Source organism: Vicugna pacos, chromosome 1, assembly GCF_048564905.1.
Source record: "Vicugna pacos chromosome 1, VicPac4, whole genome shotgun sequence".
NCBI classification, from domain to species: Eukaryota; Metazoa; Chordata; class Mammalia; order Artiodactyla; family Camelidae; genus Vicugna; species Vicugna pacos.
In genome coordinates, this window is record NC_132987.1 from 38,203,241 (window position 1) to 38,226,177 (window position 22,937).

At 31.1% G+C, this 22,937-nt stretch overlaps 1 protein-coding gene across 1 annotated transcript in view; it reads right to left on the reverse strand.

The window, feature by feature from the left end:
* Positions 1-22,937, reverse strand: part of SI (sucrase-isomaltase) — an 83,179-nt gene that overhangs the window by 18,202 nt on the left and 42,040 nt on the right. Inside the window, exons 25-36 of the mRNA XM_006200847.3 lie at positions 20,428-20,634; positions 18,225-18,379; positions 17,413-17,581; positions 15,864-15,960; positions 15,653-15,765; positions 15,442-15,567; positions 13,133-13,261; positions 12,302-12,412; positions 9,979-10,041; positions 4,330-4,446; positions 2,927-3,014; positions 2,283-2,421 (exon numbers count right to left, since the gene is read on the reverse strand). Of these exons, the coding sequence (XP_006200909.2) occupies positions 2,283-2,421; positions 2,927-3,014; positions 4,330-4,446; positions 9,979-10,041; positions 12,302-12,412; positions 13,133-13,261; positions 15,442-15,567; positions 15,653-15,765; positions 15,864-15,960; positions 17,413-17,581; positions 18,225-18,379; positions 20,428-20,634 (1,514 nt within the window). The remainder of the gene's footprint in view (positions 1-2,282; positions 2,422-2,926; positions 3,015-4,329; positions 4,447-9,978; positions 10,042-12,301; positions 12,413-13,132; positions 13,262-15,441; positions 15,568-15,652; positions 15,766-15,863; positions 15,961-17,412; positions 17,582-18,224; positions 18,380-20,427; positions 20,635-22,937) is intronic.

Sequence of the window (22,937 nt, forward strand, 5' to 3'; positions counted from 1 at the left end):
ATATTATCTCAAATTTGAACACACAACTTGAAATTTTAAAAATTCATTTCTCCCTACATTTGAAGCATAGACTTCAGTACAACACTAAATTTTAAATTAAAAAAAGAGACCAAATGAAGACTGAAAACTTTTTATATGGGATTCATATATGAAACTTTTCCATTAGCTACTGATATCCAAGGTTCTTTCTATAAAACTGTTTGAATCTTTTAGGCTGGTTATTTATCTACTGTTCTTTCCTTGGTTTTTGCTTGTTTGTTTCATGTTAAAGAGCACAATAACAAGAACTAGTTGAATGTCAAATTTGTTCCAGTTTGAGAAACAAAAAATGAGTCACAAAAAAGAACAATAAAATATTACAGTCTGAATAACTTTAAGGAAAAATATATTTTAAAATCCTTTCAGTTGTTTCCAATGATAAAAAGTCTTTACTCTCCATAATTTGCCTAAATGTGAATTTAATTTATTTACAGCACCCCTTTATGTTTTTCAAGGTTCTTAAACATATAATGACTATATTTAATCTCTAAAATATTTGAAGGAGAGTTCAATAATTTTTTTTCTCAAAAAATTGAAAAAATAAATGTAAAGAAAGTATCTAAAACTTATGAAAAGTCTATGGCTATGCATAAAGTGGGCAGTTTAGCTCAACATTTAAAATTCATTAATCTGTTCAATTTAAACAACAAATATGGTTAAACTTTTACTGGAAAATTTTACAGACAGGAGAAAAATTAACACTATTAAAGGGATGTTCTTTGGAGGATTCTACTGATATCTTCCTTATAATGTTATTTAAGAGTTAAAAATGGATCTTAAACATCACTAAATTCAACTCCTTAGAATTTTGTTATTCTTTCCTTGATTTATTTATACAATTTTGATAGTTGTTGTAGGATAATAATTGATTCACTTAAATTTGCTAAGCATCCCACAATGTCTCAGGACCCATGCTAGATTTCGTAGTGTGCTCCAGACATTCAATTTACCGCCCTCTGTGAAGAAAATATGTTCTTTCAATTTTCCCTTCAACTACATACTTTCCTTTCTAAATACTTTAGTTTTGCCAATGGGGTCATCAGTCATTTCTCAGTATTTTTGTTACTTTTAATATCTATAGTTTTATCGTAAAGTAAGGTCAGCTGATGATAATTGTGCTCCAATAATACGTTCCAGTAGGGTTAATTGTCCCATTTAAGAAACATCTGCCCTAGTAAAATGGCACTGTTGAAGACCAGTTTGTTTACTCTTAAGAATGACATTGCCTAGTCTTTCTGCATGATCTTGGTGCCCTTACATTGTGATCCAGTAAACAAATCTGTACTCCTTAATTTATGTAATAATATCTTAAATAATTTATTCATTGTAGGTTGAAAAGAGTTTGATGCTTAAAATAAGATAAGCATGTTTCACTAAATGAGAAAATATTACCCATACTCTTTACTCAAAAAGGCATTACATTCTTTCCCCAACTTCAGTTTTCAATCCTGGATACTCATTAGAACCACCTGGAGAATTTTTGAAACTTCAGATGCTTAGGCTATAATATAGACGAATTAAATTAGCATTTATCAAAAAAATCTCTAATTGGTTGCAATGTGGAGTTAAGAATCAGTGATCTAGAGCTGTACTGTGTAATATGGTGGCCACTAGCAATGTGGGGTTATTTATCTAAAATTTATGAAAACTAAAAAAATTTAAAAATTCCATTCCTGAGTCACACTAGCCATATTACCCAACAGCCATATATGGCTAGTGGCTACCATACTGGACAATCCAGAATTACAGAACATTTCTATCACTGCAGAAAATTTTATTGCACAGTGTTAATACAGACTTGATTTGCAAAGAATGGCTTGTGTTCCATCATCAGCCTCATATAAGAGCTTGTTTAACATGGATATTAAAGTTTGAGATCAAGGTCATGGACACATTCTAATTCGTTCATAATGGATTGAAATAACAGACTTAGCTAAGCTTTCATGTTTTAATTGATGATATCAAATTATATAGTATTCACTCAATTATTCATTCAAAATTATTCACTGAGCACCTGCTATGAGCTAACTACATGTTGAGGAACAGAGTTAAATGGTTCAGTATTCTGTTGAGAGTGGGATGAAAATATAAAACAATGATAGAGAGAGAGAGAAAAGCACAATTATTCTCAGTGCCGTAAGGGACCAAGCAAGATAAAGTCAGCAGGAAGGTGTCTTAAAGTAGGTAACATTATATCTAACATCTAAAAGGTAATAGCAAGAATAATCGTGAAGACTGCTTACTCATACGTAGGTTTCACTTGTGACCATCCGTATAGATTGTGAACATCATAATGCAAAACGGATGACCCATCACTAAGAATATGCTCGGTTTCCATACACATGGTTCTGAAATGTAATCCATCAGTTCTTTTCATAAGTTCTGGGAAAAATTAATAAAAATAAAATATATTATAAAACTTTAACTATATTGGAATGTATAAATTGTAACTATAAGATATTTTGGCAAAACAATCATTGTTTGAAAATATTGATTTTTTTAAACACTTGTGCACTTTGTCTATGCTGATTATATACAAAAAAAAGATTGCAGTTGTAACTGTGACTGAAAAATATGTACAAAACTTTACTATATTACCCAAAGTGTTACTAACTAATATGAATTTATAAAAACCTGAAAAATTAGTGTACTCCTAAAAGTCTACTACATTTTTTGCATTTAGGTGAGAAATATTGATTAAATAGATTTTTTAAAAAATTCATTTGGTAACATAAAGCCCTGGAGTAAACAGCCAGGCAAATGCTATAACAATACTATCTTTTGATCCATATTTTCTAAGTTCCAGATGCAATTTTTCAGGGATACAAAGCTGATTAATAAATAATAATAACAAGATAACATCAATGGTATAGCAGCAATATTATACCTGGGAAATAAGGTGGGTAATTTAGCACTTCATTTCTACATTGATTAGTAGTTGTTCCATTTACAAAACTTGATGGTTCATTCATATCCTTAAAAAGAGAAAGAAAAGTTAACAAAAAACAAATTTAGGGCATATCTTCTAAAAAGAACTAATTTAGAAACCAGTAAATTAAAGTAGCATATTTGAATAATAGCTCATTTACTATTCTAAAGAACAGAAATATAAGGTATCTCAACAATACTAAAGAATTTAGTTTAGGCTCAGTGTTTCTCAGCTTGTATACAATTCACATCTCCTTTTGAGAAAACAAAATGTCCTGTTTTTCTTTGTAGATAAAATCTACGTATGAAAGTGAATTATTTTCTATGTTTCTAGACATAAAATTAAGTTATAATAGTGTATGTTCCCCTATGTCCTTCCCTCCACTTCTGCCCTGGAGCCTTGTGTCAATTTTTTTAAAACAATAATTTGTGGTTTTTAAAACCACAAGATATGGTTTACAAATACAGAAAACTTCAAAGAGTATCTCTACTGAGTATACATTTCAGAATCTTAGTAGCCACATATAAAGGGACTATCATGTAAATATATAAATTAGTTACCACTTAAAGGAGATTCTATCATCATAAAGAAGGTTATCTTTTGGGGATCCAGATATAATTCTTGGGGATATACTTAATAGAATCCTTTATAGTACATAACTTTATACATAAAATAAACCTGTATTTCCCATTAATTAAAAAAATCTTTATCCAATTTTACATCCTCGAGGCTTGCACATGACAGCATCTCTATAAAGTTTATTTAATTAAAAAGGTAAGTAATTTAATGCATACATGTTGAAAAATCAACAGAGTAGAAATGTCATGTTCAAAAATCTAGAGAAGTACTGTGTAAAACCTCCTGTGTTAAACATTTACTTGTGATATCATAAATTCTTTTTATGCTACCTCAAAATTATGTTATCAAAAATCTTATTAACAACATTTTAAAGTTAAACCTAAAATTAGGAGATTGTTTAACAAATGATTTTGCTACATTTGTAAGAGATTATGATTTCTTACATCAAAAACTGACAGTTGAGTGTGACATTTATTCTTACATTGAATGAAAATAAAATAACATAAATGTTTATAAGCATTTATAAACCATTAGAAAAAGAGGCTATTTTGGTTCCCTGGTCAAATTGAAAATACTCAACTTTAATATTCAGGAAATAGCATCCATATACACAAATTAAATTGTTAAAACTGTATTTTCACACACCTTTGCATAAGAGAGTTCTACAGAAAAATAAATGAGTGAGCTAATTTTCACAAAGAATACTTTAATATTATTAGAATCTAGTAAGAATTTTGCATAATCACTACACTTAAAATATAAATTGCTCAAAGGCTACTTACAATCCACAAACCATCAAACTTCATCTGATTATTGTAGAAATCTATAATTTCCCTGGCCCACCACTCTGCTGTGGAATTCCTGAAGAAATCTGGGAAAGCTACATGAGCTCTGGAAGCCTGTAAAAAAATTCAGACTCACATGCAGAAAGTCATAAGAGAGATCATGTGTGTCTAACTCAGACATTTATCTGTCAGATTCACAAGTTGTGCACAAGTGAAAGTGAAAGTGAAAGTAACCTGATCGCAACTTGAATGAATGAATGTATATGATTTTCTCCCAACCACCCCAGGAGCAACAGGGAGTAGAGGGAGAAAGGTATACACAGAGAGAGAAGAGAACAGCCTTGGGGTTCTATATGGATTGCAAAGAAACAGTTCAGAACACACAGAAATATATTTCCAGTGCTTCTTAGAGTGATAGGGAACTTTTTTCTCCATATTTTTAGAGTCCTACATTGCAGGTTTACCTTTATGGAGCATGTGGGAGAGGAAAGGACCTTGGTTTAGCATATTTTTCTGATAAAACTTTGTTTATTCAGGTTTCTGCCCTTCTAAAACCAACATAATTTTCCATCAACTCAACCAACTTTCTTTCTCTTTCTCTCTCACATTTAACCCTTTCCTCCTCCTCCCCAGTGGAGAGGAAGTGATACACTCCATTCCCTACCAAGAAAATTCCCTACTTGCTGACATATACGTATAAACTTCAAGGTCTGTGTGTTAGCAGAGGATGGACTTTCTGCAGGTTAATCAATTGCCTGAAAAACAGCATCACCTGCATGCTTTCCTGTCATACTTTGACTACACAGTAACTGACAGAACAGTCTTCTCTATGAACAAGAATATGTGAGGGCATTGTGCATAGAGAAAAATGCATAGTAGACAATATAGGGGTTTACAAAACATGTATCATGAATATTTTTAGAGTTAAAAGGGACTTCATCACTTTGCCCAATAAATGCATTTTACTCATAAAGAAAGAAGGTTTAGATAGGTTATATTCAATAAGCATTTTCTATGGAATCTCTCCTAGATCACAATGAGAAATAGTAAGAATGATAACACTATATTTTGTTTCTTAACTTTCATTGTTCTGCTGTTTCCACAATTTATTCATTTTTCTGTGTATTTTATTATCACATGGCTTTTATTCCTTTAATATAAATCATTGCTTATATCCATAAATTTCATCAGGTACCTGTGATTCAACATTCTTTTACAATTTTATGGAAGAGAATCCAAAGCAATTCTACATAAGCCATTGTAAATTGAAGCTATCCTCCAAAATCTATACAAAGAACCATGCCTTCCTCTACAGTATTGCTAATACTACCCAACACTAATGAGTAGAACTCCAACTGAAATAAAACTCTGACTTTTTCCCTCAACAATATGATTCATAATTCTTTGAACTCTACTTTAGAAATAATTCGGTAAATTTTCAGTAAGAATACTCCTCTAATTTTTCACACTTACAGGAATGTGTGCGATTTAATTATGGTAACTCAACTTACCTAAAAGATTGATTGCCAGACTCTTAGTTTCATTGATTTTTTCCCTATTGCTTTGATATTTTTTAGTTCATTTATCTCTGGTCTAATCTTTATAACTTCCTTCTGCTGGCTTTGAACCTAGTTTGTCCTTCTTTCCCTAGTTCCTGAAGGTGTATCTTAGGTTGCTTATTTAAGGTCTTTTTTTTAATGAACGCATATCATTGTAAACTTCCCTCTCAGTACTGGTTTTGCTGCATTCCATAAGAGACAGTATGTTGTATTTTCATTGTCTCAAGATATTTTCTAACTCCCCTTTTGATTGCTTTTTTGATCCACTTGCTGTTGCAAGTGTGCTGTGGAAATTATCCATATATTTGCAAATTTTCCAGTTTTCTTTCTGACATTGATTCTAGTTTCATTCTGCTATGGTCACTAAACATATTTGGTATGGTTTCAACTTTCTTAAATTTATTAATACTTGTTTTGTGACCCAATGTAATATATCCAAAGAATGTTCCATATGCTCTTGAGAAGAAAGTATATTCTGCCAGTTGGGTAGAATGCTCTATATATGTCTGTCATATTCATATGGTCTATAGTGTTGTTCAAGTCCACTGTTTCTTTGTTGATTTTCTGTCTAGTTGCTTTATCCATTACTGAAAGTGAAATATTGAGGTCTCCAACTATTTTTGTATTACTATCTACCTCTCCCTTCAGTTCTGTTGATGTTTGCTTTATACATTTAGTTGCTCTGATGTTGGGTGTACATATATTTATAATCATTATATCCTACTGAAGAATGATTCTTTTATGATTGTATAATGCCTTTATTTGTCTCCTGTGACAGTTTCTTACTTAAGTCTATTTTGTCTGATATAAGTACAGCTTCCCCTGCTCTCTTTTGGTTGCTGTTTCTATGGAATATGTTTTTTCATACATTCATTATCAGTCTATGTGTGTCCTCAAATCTAAACTGAGTTTCTTGTAGACAGCATATACAAAATTTACAAACTGTTAGCTAGACTAAGAAAAAAATTGAAAGTTAAATAAAATCAGATACAGAAGATGAGACATTAAACTGATGCCACAGAAATAAAAAGGATCATAAAAGGCCATGATAAGCAATTATACAACATACTGGATAACCTAGAAGAAATGGACAAATTCCTAGTTTCATACAACCTAACAAGACTGAAACATGAAGAAACAAAATCTGAAGAAATTACTTATAAGGAGATTGAATCAGTAATCAAAGTTTTCCCAACAAAGAAAAGTCTAGGGCCAGATGGCTTCACTGGTGAATTCTACCAAACATTTAAGAAAGAATTAATGCTCATCCTTCTCAAATTCATCTGAAAAAAACTGAAGTGGAGAGAATACTTCCAAATTCATTTTAAGAGGTGAATATCACCCTGCTGCCAAAGTCAAAGACCCCACAAGCCCCCCGCCCCCTAAAAAAACCTACAGAACAATATCTGATAAATATAGATGCAAACATGCTCAATAAAATATTAGCAAACCACATTTAACAGCACATTAAAGGGATCACACACCATGAACAAATGGGATTTCCCTGTGAGGAAAGGATTATTCAACATACAAAAGTCATAGACTGTGATATAACACATTAACAGAATAAGTGATAAAAATCACATAATCATCTCAACAAAAATGCAGAAAAAATATTTGACAAAATTCAACTCTCTTTCATGATAAAAACTCTTGATAAACTAAGAGAAGGAAATTACCTCAACATAAAAAAGGACATACATTAAATTCCCAAAGCTAATATCATGTACATTCAGGAAAAATTTTCAGCTTTTTAGTTCAAATCAGGAAGAAGGCAAGGATGCTCACTCTTGTCACTTCTATTTAACACAGTACTGGCAGTCTTAGCCAGAATAACTAGGCATGAATAGGAAAAAAAGCATCCAAATCAGAAAGGAAGAAGTAAAAGTGTCCCTGTTTATAGATGATGTGATCTTATATGTAGAAAACACCAAAGAACACACACACACACACACACACACACACACACAATTAAACATTAGAACTAATAAATGAATTCAGCAAAGTTGTAAGATACAAAATCAACATGCAAAAGTCAGTTACATCTCTATACACCAACAATAAACTATCTGAAAGGAAAATTAGGAAATTAGTCCCACTTACAACAGCAACAAAAATAATAAAATACTTAGGAATAAACCTGATTAATGAGGTGAAAGATCTGTACATTGAAAACTATAAAGCATTACTGAAAGATATTGAAGAAGGAACAAATAGGAAGATAAACCATGTTCATGGACTGAAAGAATTAATACTGCTAAAATGTCCATAGTACCAAAGGAATCTAAAGAGTTAGTGAAACCCCTATCAAAATCCTAATAGCATCTATTACAGAAATAGAATAAAAAACATTTCAGAGTTCATTTGGAAACATAGAAGTCCCTGAATAGCCAAAATCATCTTGAGAAAGTAAAACAAAGCTGAAGGCATCACATTTCCTGATTTCAAAAATTTATTACAAAGCTACAATAATTAAAACAGCATGATCTTTCCATAAAAACAGACACATAGGCCAATGGCTCAGAAATCAATCCACATATATATAGTCAGTTGACCTTTGACAAGGGTGCCAAGAATACACAATGGAGAAAGTATAGTCTCTTTAACAAACTGGATATTCACATGCAGAAGAATTAAATTAGAGTCTTATCTTATACTATAGACAAAACTCAACTCAAAACTGACTAAATGTAACACCCAAAACTGCAGAAGTATTCAGAGGAAAAAAATATAAGGAAAAATCTTCATGACATGGGTCTTGGCAAAGATTTTATGGCTGTGACACCAAAACATAGGTAAAAAAAAAGCCCAGAATAGACCAGTGAGACTACATCAGACTAAAAAGATTTTGCACAGAAAAGGAAACAATCAACAAAGTGAAAGGGCAACCAAGAGAATGGGAGAAAATATTTGCACACCATATATTGATAAAAGTTGAATTTTGAAAGTATATAAGGAAGTCCTACAATTCAATAAACACTAATAACACAGAAAATGGGCAAAGACTTGAAGAGACATTTCTCTGAAGAGCACAGACATATGACCAACAGGTAGATGAAATGATGCCCAATATCTCTTATCATTAGGGATACACAAGTAAAAACCATAATGTTGTAACATCTCACATATGTTAGTATGGCTACTATCCAAAAAAAAAAAAAACCAAAGAATAACAAGTGTTGGTAAAAATGTAGAGAAATTGGAATCCCTGTACACTGTTGATATCAATGCAAATGGTGCAGCCACTAAGAAAAACAATATTAAGAGTCTACAAAAAATTAAAAATAGGTCTACCATACGATCCAGAAATCCAATTTTCAGGCATTTATCCCAAAACAATTGAAGTCAGGATCTTGAAGAGCTATTTGAACTCCCACATTTGTTGCTGCACTATTCACAAGAGTAAAGATGTCAAAATAACCTAAATGACCATTGATGGATGAATTGATACAGAAAATGTGGTATATACAAACAAAGGAATTCTATTCAGTCTCTAAAAAGAAGGAAATCCTGAAACACGGGGCAACATGAATATACTTAAAGGACATTATGCTGGGTGAAATCAGCCAGTCATAGAAGGACAAATACTGCATGATTCCACTTATATGAGGTATTTAAAGCAGTCAAACTCATAGAATGTGAGAGTTGAGTGGTAGTTGCCAGGGACTGGAGTTTCAAGGGTAATTGGGAGTTGCTATTCAATAGGCATAAAGTGTTGATTATGTAAGATGAGTAAGTTTTAGTGATCTGCTCTACAACATTGTCCCTAGGGTGAAGGATGCTGTACTGTAAACTTAAAATGTTGAGAGTAAATGTCATGTTAAATATTCAATAAAATAAAAATTTTAAAAAATAATTATTGCTTGAATTAAATAAAATAAAATGTAAATTGCTTAACAGAGTAACTGAAACAGGTTGGTATTTAGAAGTAAATAAATTTGATTTAATATGGTTTGATATAGAGAATTAGAATATAAGCCATCACTTTTTTAAGGAAAGCATTCAAAATGAATTATTGGTCAAAGTGGTCATTAAATCAGAGTGCTGAATTTCCTTTAGTTATATAGTTAATCAGTATAAAACTTACGTTAACAGCTTCATCTTCAGTTAGACTTTCATCTATTGTTACATTAGGCAAACCTGGCCAAACCTACAAAGAGAGAAAAAAATGGGAAACCAATTCATATAAATTCAGTGTGATATGACTGTTGTAAATGAAGTATAATAGAATTTTAGAAATGTATTATAGACTCAAGAGCTCCAGATCAATAATTCCTTCAATTATTTTTATCAGTTTGTGTTTTGGTATATGTATCATTTGCAAACTAGCCCCATTTTCCATATTAATCTCCTCTTTAATATGGCAAATAAGAAAAGAATACCACTTCAGGATGACACCTGCACCCCGATGTTCATAGCAGCACTATTTACAATAGCCAAAACATTGAAACAACCTAAATGTCCATCAACAGGTGACTGGATAAAGAAGATGTGGTATATTTATACAATGGAATACTACTCAGCCATAAAAACCGACAACATAATGCCATTTGCAGCAACATGGATGATCCTAGAGAATGTCATCCTAAGTGAAGTAAGCCAGAAAGAGAAAGAAAAATACCATATGAGATCGCTCATATGTGGAATCTAAAAACAAAAACAAACAAAAACAAAGCATAAATACAGGACAGAAATAGACTCATGGACAGAGAATACAGACTTTTGGTTACCGGGGGGGGGGTAGAGGGTGGGAAGGGATAGACTGGGATTTCAAAATTGTAGAATAGATAAACAAGATTACACTGTATAGCACAGGGAAATATACACAAAATGTTATGATAAATCACAGAGAAAAAATGTGACAATGAGTGTGTATATGTCCATGAATGACTGAAAAATTGTGCTGAACACTGGAATTTGACACAACACTGTAAAATGATTATGAATCAATAAAAAATGTAAAAAAAAAAAAAAAGAAAAGAAAAGAATACCAACCTTTGTGGTAGGTAATGATTTAAAAGCAATGCATATAACCAAAAGCTCTGGTCAAAAATAAATATGAAAAGTATATACTATATTTAACTTAATGTGGTATATTAAAATAGTTTCTACAATCACTCAGGATTAAAATCTAGAAAGATAAAAAAATTTTGTATGAAAAGAACTGAACATATGAGTTGGATGATGCAATGCTGAGGCAAATATTTTCTTGGCTTTCACAGTTATTACTAAATCCTCCTCTCTTGCCTCCCTGCCTACCAATGTTTTCTTCCAAGCCAGCCACAAACACAAAACAGAGCCCAAATTCAAGCATGCCAAAAGCTCTGGGGTTTGAATCTATGTTGTAGAAACCAGAAAGTTCCACATAAAAATGTAGATAATCCTCAAAGGAGTAATTACATACAAGGGACTAGTTGTTGACAGAGAATAGTGCTGTAAAGGTAGAAATCTGAGAAATTGTATAGAAGTACAGAATAAGAAGAGGAAAGCAGGAAAGAAAAAAATCTCTTTCTATAGTCACATAATCTCTACTTGCATGTTTCTTAAAATATTATGATTTTTTTACTAAGTTTATCACAGACTTTGTTCTCTTATACTTTTATTTTGAAATATTTTCAGATGTATAGAAAAATCACACACATTATACCTAGTGTTCTCCTATACCCATCGTTGTGCTTTCCCTAATATTAATATATTCATAACCATACAACAATGATTAAAACCAATACATTAATATTAACACACTATTAACTAATCTGCAGGCCATGTTCGAATTTCACCACTTTTATCACTAACATTCTATTTTTGGTACAAGTTCCAAAAAGAATCCCACATCACATTTAATTATGTCTCCCATTATGGGATTCTTTTTCATTCTAGTTATGACTAGTGGATATTTTTTTCTTTACTCTTTTATATATAAGCCAACTCAAGATGTTTTATATATTAATATATCCAGGTCTGAATATTATTGTTTAAATGAAATATAATGAATTATGTTCCTCGTTCAGGACAGGGATGTAAGTATAGCTTTTAACAACATTCTTTATTTTATTAATAAGATGCTTTTAAGAGAAGTTACAAACATTTAAATGACCCCTGTAGTATAGAATGATGAGTAGCCATCTTATTAATGGTAGTTTTATAATAAAACATAAAAGGTACCAAGAAATACAATAAAAAGCAATTTAAAGGTGAAACGAATAGTATTTAAACATATAGCATATGAATTCTTTCTCTGTTTCTAGTAATTGAGATTTAACTCAGAGTATCTGTTCTTTTATTTATTAGCTATTAAATCATTACATCTCTTACTCTGAATATGTCTTTAACAGTTGCTTAGTTAAATAGAAACTTTCAATGAAATGGCATTTTTATACTTATTTTATTTCAAAATATCAATTCAATACCTTTCCCCAACAAACATCATTGGTGTTAGGCCATTTGACAAAGACATCTTTTTCCTGTCCTCTTTCAAATGCAGGGTAAGGCTTTGTTTCATTTCCTGAAATTGCTGGATCCTAAAATTAAAATAAAATACAAGCCAGATAACTATGGTATGAAAGTATAGCCAGTTGGGTAGCTGTTAAGAAACAATGCAATTTTCCATTGTATTCTCATGTGGACTGACAAGTGGACTGACGGTATAAACTTCTGAGTTCTAGCTAGATAGTCTTGTGAATTCCCTAGAAGAAAATTTTAAGAACTTTTGAAAATGTATTAGCTATGATTTCAAGCAAGATTACTAGTGTCTTTGTTTTGTTTTTATTTCTCCAGTGGGATTTCTGACTGCCTAGCTTTCTTTCTGTAAGATATTGATGAAACAGTCTCCCTACAAAATCAGTAACTTGAAGGAAAATTTTTAAATGTGACAAGCATAAGAAGCAGTCCCATAGAATGATTTGAGAATTGTATACGAATAGAAAATCCATCATCACTTTGTGACAGCTTCCATAAATTGAGGCTAGTTTGTAACTTGGCTAATAAATAGAAAACAGCCTGCCTTTGACTCCTAGCTTTGTTTAGTCTTTGGTCTCTAAGGATATACCTAAGACTGAGGTAGCCTTGTGGCAGACCATATAAATAAAATGTGTTAAAGGAAAAAGTTTTAGATTTGGGAGGAGAATCCGAAGTTACATACTTCATATTCTGAAACACCTTTCCGTCCATCATTCAGGAGAGAAATATTAACAAAATCAAGATAGTAACACTCAGATAAAATATAAAATGTAAATACTGACCAGGATAATGATGTATCTCATTCCTTCATTTCTTATTTTGTCAACAAACTGAGGAAGGTCCCAGAATTCGTCATCAATTGTAAAGTCTAGTTGCCTTTCCATGTAATCAATGTCTGTGTATTGAACATCCTGAAAGATATGAGAATTGTGGTAGCGGGATAAGATTCAAAACAGTGAGTTTATTATATTCTATTAGACTTATGAAAGTAATAGCAATATGAAAGTTTCAATGCTTAAGAGAATTGATCAAGTAGTACTATGTGCAAGAAATAAAAGTAGCATGTAAAGACACAAAGTATTCTAAGAGCAAGCTCATATAAATGTTTTGTTTTGTTAACAGTTGATACAGAAGTAAAATGTTGGTATAGAAGTAAAAATCCTTTCAAATCAGTTATCTCCTTAAATATATATATTTACTGAAGCATAGTCAGTTTACAGTGTTGTGTCAATTTCTGGTGTAGAGCATAATGCTTCAGTCATACACAAACATACATGTATTTGTTTTCATATTCTTTTTCATTAAAGGTTATTACAAGATACTGAATATTGTCCCCTGTGCTATATAGTATGAATTTGTTGTTTATCTATTTTATATATATATTATTTAGTTATCTACAAATCTGAAACTCTCAATTTATCCCTTCCCACCCTCTTTCCCCCTGGTAACCATAAGTTTGTTTTCTATGTCTGTGAATATGTTTATGTTTTGTAAGTAAGTTCATCTTTCATTTTAGATTTCACGTATAAGTGATATCATATGGTATTTTTCTTTGTCTTTCTGGCTTTTACTTCACTTAGAATGACAATCTCCAGGTCCATCCATGTTGCTGCAAATGGCATTATTTTATTAATTTTTATAGTTAAGTAATATCCTATTGTATAAATATACCACAACTTCTTTATCCAGTCATCTGTCAATGGACATTTAGGTTGTTTCCATGTCTTGGCTATTGTAAATAGTGCTGCTATGAACATTGGGGTGCATACATCTTTTTGAATTCAGGTTCCCTCTGGATATATGCCCAAGAGTGGGATTGCTGGATCATATGGTAATACTATTTTTAGTCTTCTGAGGAATCTCTATACTCAAATCGGTATCTTTTGTTACATAATTCCCAAAGGAAATAGGAAGACACAGGAGTAAAGAATTTATGAGGCTATAAAATTATGTTAAATGGCAGTTTGGAATTTTATATAGTATACAGAAATAGGTATTTCTCCATTTTTGGAAACACAATTGTAGCAAATATGGAATAATTTCAAATAACTCTAACATTGCCAAAGGAAAAAAAGAATTATTAGTAAATCCACCAATTATTATAAAATTATTCTTTCATTATCCACCAAAGTCATTTGAGAAATAATAGCCCAGGCTTAAAAAAGCAAAATATAGTTCATAGGTAGGTATTTACAAATATGTTTAAATTAATAAATGCTTTAATTTTATCACAAAATCTTTAACTTAGACCTACTAACCTTTTTAAAAATTATTTTGTTAATATATATTAGGTCAATTACTTCTTTTAGGTGTTATAAAAATATGGCTGACATAGTAGACCTAATAATGGACAATCTCTTTTTTTATAAAATTTCCACTTGTGTATTGTTACATCATCAACCTATATAATTAATTTCCCCATAATAAAGTATTCAGCAATCATATGTTGGATTCTACTATATGTACTGATGTCTTATAAATGAGGTCCTTCTTATCCTTCTTAGAATGAGTTCTTATATACTAAGCATTCCAGATTTCAATGTTTAAATGTTACTAGGAGGATTTCTAGGGTTCCTTATTCTTGTTAAAAATAAAACCACAGGGACTGATTATTTCTGGACACTTATGAATATCTAGTTTCCCAAACAGTGAGGGAAGATATTCGGCAAGCCCTCTAATTCTGTATTCTAACATGACGAGTATTGTCTCCTTTTTTGTAATTTGTCACATCAGTTGATGAAAGAGATTCCTATGGACTCTTACTCTTATCTAAAGAGAATATGGGGAATGTATTTGACTACTTACGAAACCCAAAGGTTCTGAAAGAAAAGCAAGTGCATAGTAACTTGTTTAGTACAACTCACAATCATTGAACTGGTGAGAAACAATGAAAAGGAATGGTATTATCCCATTTCCTTTATCCACCTGATAAAGACAATCAATAAAATACCATACCGAATTCATTTTGTGCTACTAAGCACTGATTATTGTCAAATGTTTAAAAATAATTTTAAAGTACGTATGTTTGATTATTTCATTCTGCTTTTATAGATGACATGTTTAATAGTATCTTAAAAATTTATATACATACATAGGGGATCCGTGCAGTCACCATGTCATTATATACTTGCTGAACTTCTGAAGTATTTCTGTACCCATAATGACATAACTGGAATCCCAAAGCCCAATAAGGTGGCATGACTGGTCTGCCAATTACCTTTGAAAAAATTATTTCTGAGTTAAGAGAATTATTTTATATTATAAAAAAATTTATGTTTTTATAAAAAAAAGTACACTCATACTTCATGGTATTGCTTTGTTGCAACTTCTGGAGATGGGCCCAAAAACATATAGAAGTCCAAGATTCCTCCAATTATGCGATATGTTAGAGCAGGAGTTGGTTGAAATGTAACATCTGGAAATCCAAAATATGATTAAATTTTATCTCTGTATAAATTATAATTTTATTAAAGAGTCACATAAAATATGAGAAATTTTAAAAAAGTGTTTTACCCATTGCATTGCTGTTAAGTAAGAGAACTCCATGAGCATGGCTGTCATCTTCCAGAGACATGTGATAGGGATGAAATCCGTAAGAATTAAGTTTATACTAAAATTTAAAAAACATAATATATTTTTAAATAATGATAGCATGTGAATTTTGTTAATGTAATATTTAAGTTCACAAGAAGACTGAGCCTAGGAATTCAAATGTTCCTTTATTGCACACACAAACACATTTCCCTTAGAAAATAATTTATTTGAACTGTTACTGCAATGAGAACATGCAAATGAATATACAAATGTCTAACACTCTAAAGTACTACCTTAATAACTAATGTAAGAAACCAGTGGTTTCAGGATAATTGGGTTCCTTTCCACAGGTTATGTGTCTTAATTTATTTATTAATTGGTATTTCTTTTTCAATAATAAAATATCCTATTAATGATTAAAATGATCAAACCCCTTAAGTACTTAATATGATAATATTTAGGTTAATGTAACATTTTACGGTATTTTAAATGATAATATATTGTTTATATATAAAGCATTTAATTTCATTTTCAGCTAGATCTTTTCATTTTTTCAGAATAGAAAACCTACACTCAGGGTCATGAAATGTTTTCTCAAAGGTTACAAGACTTACAAGTTGATGATCCCTATTCAAACTGACATATTTGACCCACACTGAATCCCAGTAATTGGTTAGCATGTGAAAGAAAATTTATATATTGAGAATCAAGGTTATATTAACTTAATAATGCCAACTAATATTGAAGGGTTTTAAAGAAGTAAATTTTGGTGAAACATAGTCTTTCGAATTAGAACAAACGAAAAACAGCTTTTATAATCGAAGTTTGAGCTACTGTGATACAAATAAATGTTGCTTGAACACCTTAAAGTGTTGTGATAGTACACATATTTATAATATTATACTGAATATACCCTTTAAGTACACATCACACGTGACAAATGGAAATGAGCTAATATTTTTATTTACGATATATTTTTCATACGTTTAGAATAATTATAGTTAATATTAGTTGTGCAGTGCATTAATATTCATGAAATATATTTCATTAATAAGACAAAATATTGGGAAAAGTGTCATGAACATATAAAAACATTTTCTAAAGCTGGGACTAGTAGTACAGCCTCATAAAAATGCACAGCTGCAGCTTGGGGTAACAAAGGAAAAAGTTGGCATCAAATCTTTATCTAAGGAGTAGAAAAAAATTCCAAGGAGAACCCTAGCCAGCTATTTTCTAAAAACTGGAAGTAAACATAGATTTGGCAGGGAATACCAAATCTGAATGTTCTTTCTTTGCAGTTGAGAGGGTAAGGAATTGGGTCACAATCTCACTTCTTACTGAGGTCAATGATGTTATCCAATCATCTACTTTCACTTGTAATTTATGGTGACTTCTTTGTTTTTCAGAAAATCACTCTAGCTGCTCTGGAGATCTCTAGCCCCTTTCATTACTTCAATATTGAAGAAGTGGCTAGGATACAAATCATGATCTTAGTTGCCACATGGGGGAGTCAAATATTGGTACCTACACCAGGGGGTTGGTCTCTTGTGAACATTCCCCAAGTATGCCAGTTCAGATCTTGCTTAAATGCTGTGTGTTGCACTTCCCCAAAACCATATACATATTCTGACGGCAGACGCGTAGATATTTGAATGAATTGGTCATTAAAAGCAAATCCAGGTAGGCGAGAATCCCAGCTGAAAACAAAACAAAACAAAAAACAATTATATTTCTGTAAACACATACAAGTAGTATCAGAAATAATAATGGTATTTCTTTGTTAGGTGAAATGAAAAGCAATAGCATTTTTCTCTGTATACCTTATCATACCCAGACACAAATGGAAATGGATAATTATTTCAATACATTTTTTTGGCTAAGTTAAGAAATATATTGGATATCTATTTTTCTCAATTCCTGGCAGAGATAGTTTTAATTGTATCAAATTCTAGGACCAAAAACCCCTCCAATTTCAACAGTTCTAGTAAATTATTTATATAACACATTTCCATTACTATTTTGCCAGCACTTATCATGCTTTTTCAATAGGAGTCTCAGTTTCTGTTCCCCACTTGATTAGAAAAATGGGTCTGATATTTAGTAATGAAATCAACCACATCCAAAGTGTAAATGAAATTTTAGACCAATCCTTAATGGTAATTCACAGGTTTACTATGTTTCAGTTGTAAATGTTAAAATAACCCAAGTTCTTTAATACACCTAAAACGACCTTTGGTTTGATGACACTTTAGCACTGTAGAGTCTGAAAATAATATCTAATTTTTTCCCTCCTAAACTAAAATCAAAGTATCCTTCATGTCAAATAATTCAGTCACTTACATAACTCTTCCTGTGCTTCTCCTTCGAATCTGGATGCCAAAAGGATTTTCCTTGATTTCAACATCATAAAGTCTATTTTCATAAGTACTTATTGGTGTAGTTGGAATGTTTAATGGTACTGGAACTTCGTATCTCTTATTTTGAGGATCATAAATCTATCACCGAGAAATAATGACAACAGATATGTTTTGCTCTTATTGCTGACATATTGTGTACATATTATTAAATAATTTAAATAATGGTTCAAACAAGAATATTTAGAATTCTTATTTATATAATTCCTAATTCAGTCTCCATGGCCCATATATCTATATAGAATTCCAGATGCATACATCGACATGTAATGGAATCAAATTATGTACTGCATTTTATCTGTTTTAATGTCTTATAATTTATTTTTCCATACAATGAGAAATTTTCAAAAACATAACTTTTAGAGCTAACATTCTCTTATATTGGATATACAAAGTTATTTACCATCTAATGATTAGACAAAAAATTGTTTCAATATTTTTGCCATTATGTATGATCTTACAAAGAATGCTAATGCTAATTTATATTCATTTATGTCTTTCCCCAGTACATTACTTAGAAGTGAAGGTATTAGGTCAGAGTATACTAACATTTGTAGGATCTATGATATCTGTTGGTAAACTGTTTTCCAGAATTAGTGTACTAATTAATACTCTCACCCAAATGCATTCTTTAATACTATTTTATGTTAAATTAAAAAGCATTTTTATTTCTAAAATTTTTACTTATTTCCTTGCTGATGAGGATAAACCTTTTGCTACATGATTATTCAACAGTTAGTTTTCCTATTCTTTGTATCTGCCTTTGTTCTTTTCATTTTTATAAGTGTATTTTAACATTTTGTTCCAAATTTTATTTCTTCTTCTGTTGAATGTCTGCTTATGAGGTCTTAATATTTTTCATGATTGTATGAGTTGAAATTGTTTTCCATTTGTCATATATGTGTCAGATACTTATCCATTTTTTGTTTGCCTTCTAATTGTCTCTAGTGTTTATTGATGTTGAAATATTTTACATTTTTACGTAATACAAGATAGATTTTTATCCATGGGATTTTTCCTTTGTATCTGTAATTTTAAAGTCCTTTACTAGGCAGATACAAGATAAATATGCAGCTAATTTTTTTATCTGGGCTTATGTTTGATTTATTTTATGTGTAAACATATATATTTATTAAAAATAATATATATTACATCTCCTATGACATCCTTTTTTCAATAAACTATCAGGTATTTCTACCTGCAGCTCCATAGTGTTTTAATTTTGTACATTTTAGCATCTTCACTTGTTTTTAAGTTTTAACTATTGCCATTGTCATGTTTATTTTATTTAAAGGTTATTCTATTAAGTCTCAAAGAATATTTTACCAAGAGTCTATGGAAATACTTTAGAAGCAACAATTGATCTAAAATTACTTACCTTTAAAGCAATTCAGTTGGATTTTTTTGGTACTTATTTAATACCTATCAACATTTTTTAATAGTTTTTTTTCTTACAAACAGTCAAATTATCCCTGTGATTTTGATATTTTTGTTGTTTGTTGGACTGCTTTTCTCATTTGATTTTGCAAATGGGATCTGCCAACATTTCAGCTTTTAAATGGTGAGTAATTGTCTACAGTAAAACATTTTTTGCAGATAACTATTTTATATCCAGTAATTTTGCTGATCTTTCTTACCATTTCTAGTAGTTTTCTCAGTGGATTTCCTCAGAACTCTTAAGTGAAACATAATTGCTAAGTGTAACTATTGAAAGAAATTCTCTCTTGTATTTCTTATTGCACTGGTCAGAAAATTCATATCACTACTTAAAAACAATGGAAACAGTAAGCATCCTGTTGCATTTTTTTTTCTGAATCATTTATTTTAATAGGACAACCAATATAGTCCAATTCTAAGTGATTAATTGATTTATCAAGAATTAAATAATTAAAAAAACACCACTATCTGCCTAATTATTCTCAAGTTAGCAAAAATGAAAAGTTTCATTTATTGTGCATCTAGCTATAAGCTCTGTAGCAAAAAAAAAAGCTTTATTTTTATAGAAACAAAATGTCATCAACCCAATTAATAATCCTTAATATTACATTAAAAATCCAAGCACCTAACCTATTTAAAGATCTCTTGCCTTGAGAGATGAATCATCCATTGTAATAGTTTATAAATGATACCTTAAACTGCAGCATATCATCTTTGTGATATTTCACCTCTACACGAAGAGCTGGGATGGGATCAGAAGGTAGCTTTATTCGAGCATTTACAGTATTTAGCTGGAGGTCAGCTGTTATACCCACTGATGAGTACTGAGTTGAATGGACTAAATAAGAGTTGTCTTCTTTAGGAAAGTAACATTCAGGTGCTTTGGATCCGAAAGGAGCCTAAAAACAATACATGTTCATTGCCAGAAAATGTAAGCACTGTAATATTTAAATAAAAAAATAAGGTAGACATGTTTAATTACATGTTGTATGACTTACACTTTTTATTGTTTAATGTTGAAATGAAACTGCAGTCATAACACAAAATATTTATTATACAACATGACACATTATGTACTAAAATGTTAAATAGAATATTTGTATTTTGACTCTAAAGATAGGCCAGTAGAGCAGAACAATCAAATGCCACAATTTTTCAACTCAGAATATAGAATAACTGTTCTGCCTTTGAAAGTAATTAAGTGTATTACTCATAAATTTTGATCCCATGCTTGTTTTTACACTTAGTATGGATTATTGCCATTTTTGTCTGTGAAATGTCTCTACAACAAACCTAGAAGGTCATGAATTTAAAGTTCTTTTCTTTCAGTTCAAATCAAACTGTATGATTCCTTATTTCATGACTGGGCTTTATATTGGTTAATTACATCCTGACCAGTATTTAAAATAGGAACTATAATCAAAGATCAGAGCTTTTGTATAGTGGTAGAAGCTAGGGTCTCTGAAAAAGAATGATACATTATGGCACTGATGCCTGGTTGCCTCACCACAATCCATTCTATCATCTTCTTATTTATTAAATTAATATATTGTTGGGAGGAGCAATATGCCCACCTACATTTCCCAGTCTCTTTTGAGGAAGTTGTATGTGACCCCCCACCCCCGCCACCTCCCAGCCCCAACACAGACCTTTGTAAAAGAAAAGGGTATAAGCTGATTAAGTTATGATGCTCTTTGGCCTTCTACCTTCCAGGCTTGGAATGCATATTTAATAGCATAATAAAACTTTGAGGATGAAAGACAAATGATAAACAGGAGACACATGACATTGAGGTAACAGAATATTAGGCCTGGAATTCTTTTTTTTTTTTAATAAGAAAAAGGAAATCTTATTTTGTTTAACCAAATCAAATTTTATGTTTCCAATACTCTCAGCTTCAAGCAGCCCTTAACTGATGGCAATACTACAGTACTCATTCCAAATGCATGAAATTGAGTGCCAGTGGAACCAGGAAAATGAAAGACTTAAGAAAATTGCAAAGTCGGCATATATCTCCCTCGTAGCTACCTTTCTGCCCGTTATTTCTTTCCCATTATCATTTTATAAGTATTCTTATTTATCTTTCTTGATAGTTTATCAGCATTGATATTTTTAGTTAGGATGAAAATAATCTTACTCGTTAATTATGGAAACCGTATAACTGCTATAGGCTAAGTAGTCAACAGATAATTCCTTAAAAATTTGTCTTACCCAAGAAATATCTAACTGATTAAATTTAAAAAGCATCATTGTATTTTCTCTCTCTCTTTCTAAATGTTCAAACTTGCTCTTTTCCATACATCTATATGTTTGAGAAGTAGTTATCTATTGTAATATCATTTCTGAGATTTTTAAATCGAAGGTTTTTAGATGGCATTAGAGCAATAGAAACCTTAGAGTTAATATGATCTGATGTCAGCTTTAGTACAAATGTGAAATTAGGTGAATACAGAGATGATTTTGAAGAATCAGAGAGATACTGAGAAGTTCTAAATAAAATTTTTCTAAAATTATCAATATTTAGGAAGTATCAACAATTCTTTGCTATATTAAACCTTCAAAAAGATTAACTTTTTTTCTTTTTATCCTATCAGAATAAGTAAATTAAGGGTCATGTGCTGAGTGACCACGACCAGAGTAACCACACAACACAACTGTAATTTAACCCTCACTTCTTGATATCATCACCTCCTTCCTCAATAAGCTTCTTTCTTTTCCAAATCACCCTTTTTCATATAATCTCAATCCCTATGCCCCTCACTTGCATCCTTGTGCTCAGTTGCAGAACAACAATACTGGGAAAAAAACCTATCCTCAAAGTTCTCAGTACCTGCAGTAGTGTGGCTGAATGTGGCTTGAAAAATGCATACAGTCATGCAGACTGCTTTCCCTTTATGTAATCATAAAAGTTAGAGTTTGTCCAAAAGATTCAATCATACTGTATTTGCCTAGTTCACTCACTATCATACTGCCCTGGATAACATTTTCTTTCTTCTCCAACAACAAAAAGTCTTCCCTATTCTCATCATCTCTTAATGATTTTCCTAGTTATTTTAGTATGAAAAGGAAAACAATCAGAACAAAAGTCAGAGCAAAACACCACATCTACCCACCCATTTCTTTATCTCCTGTTACAAAATATGTACTGCTTGTGCTTCTATCTAAGTTCTAAAGTGAACCATGTCATGTGTGCACCCAATCC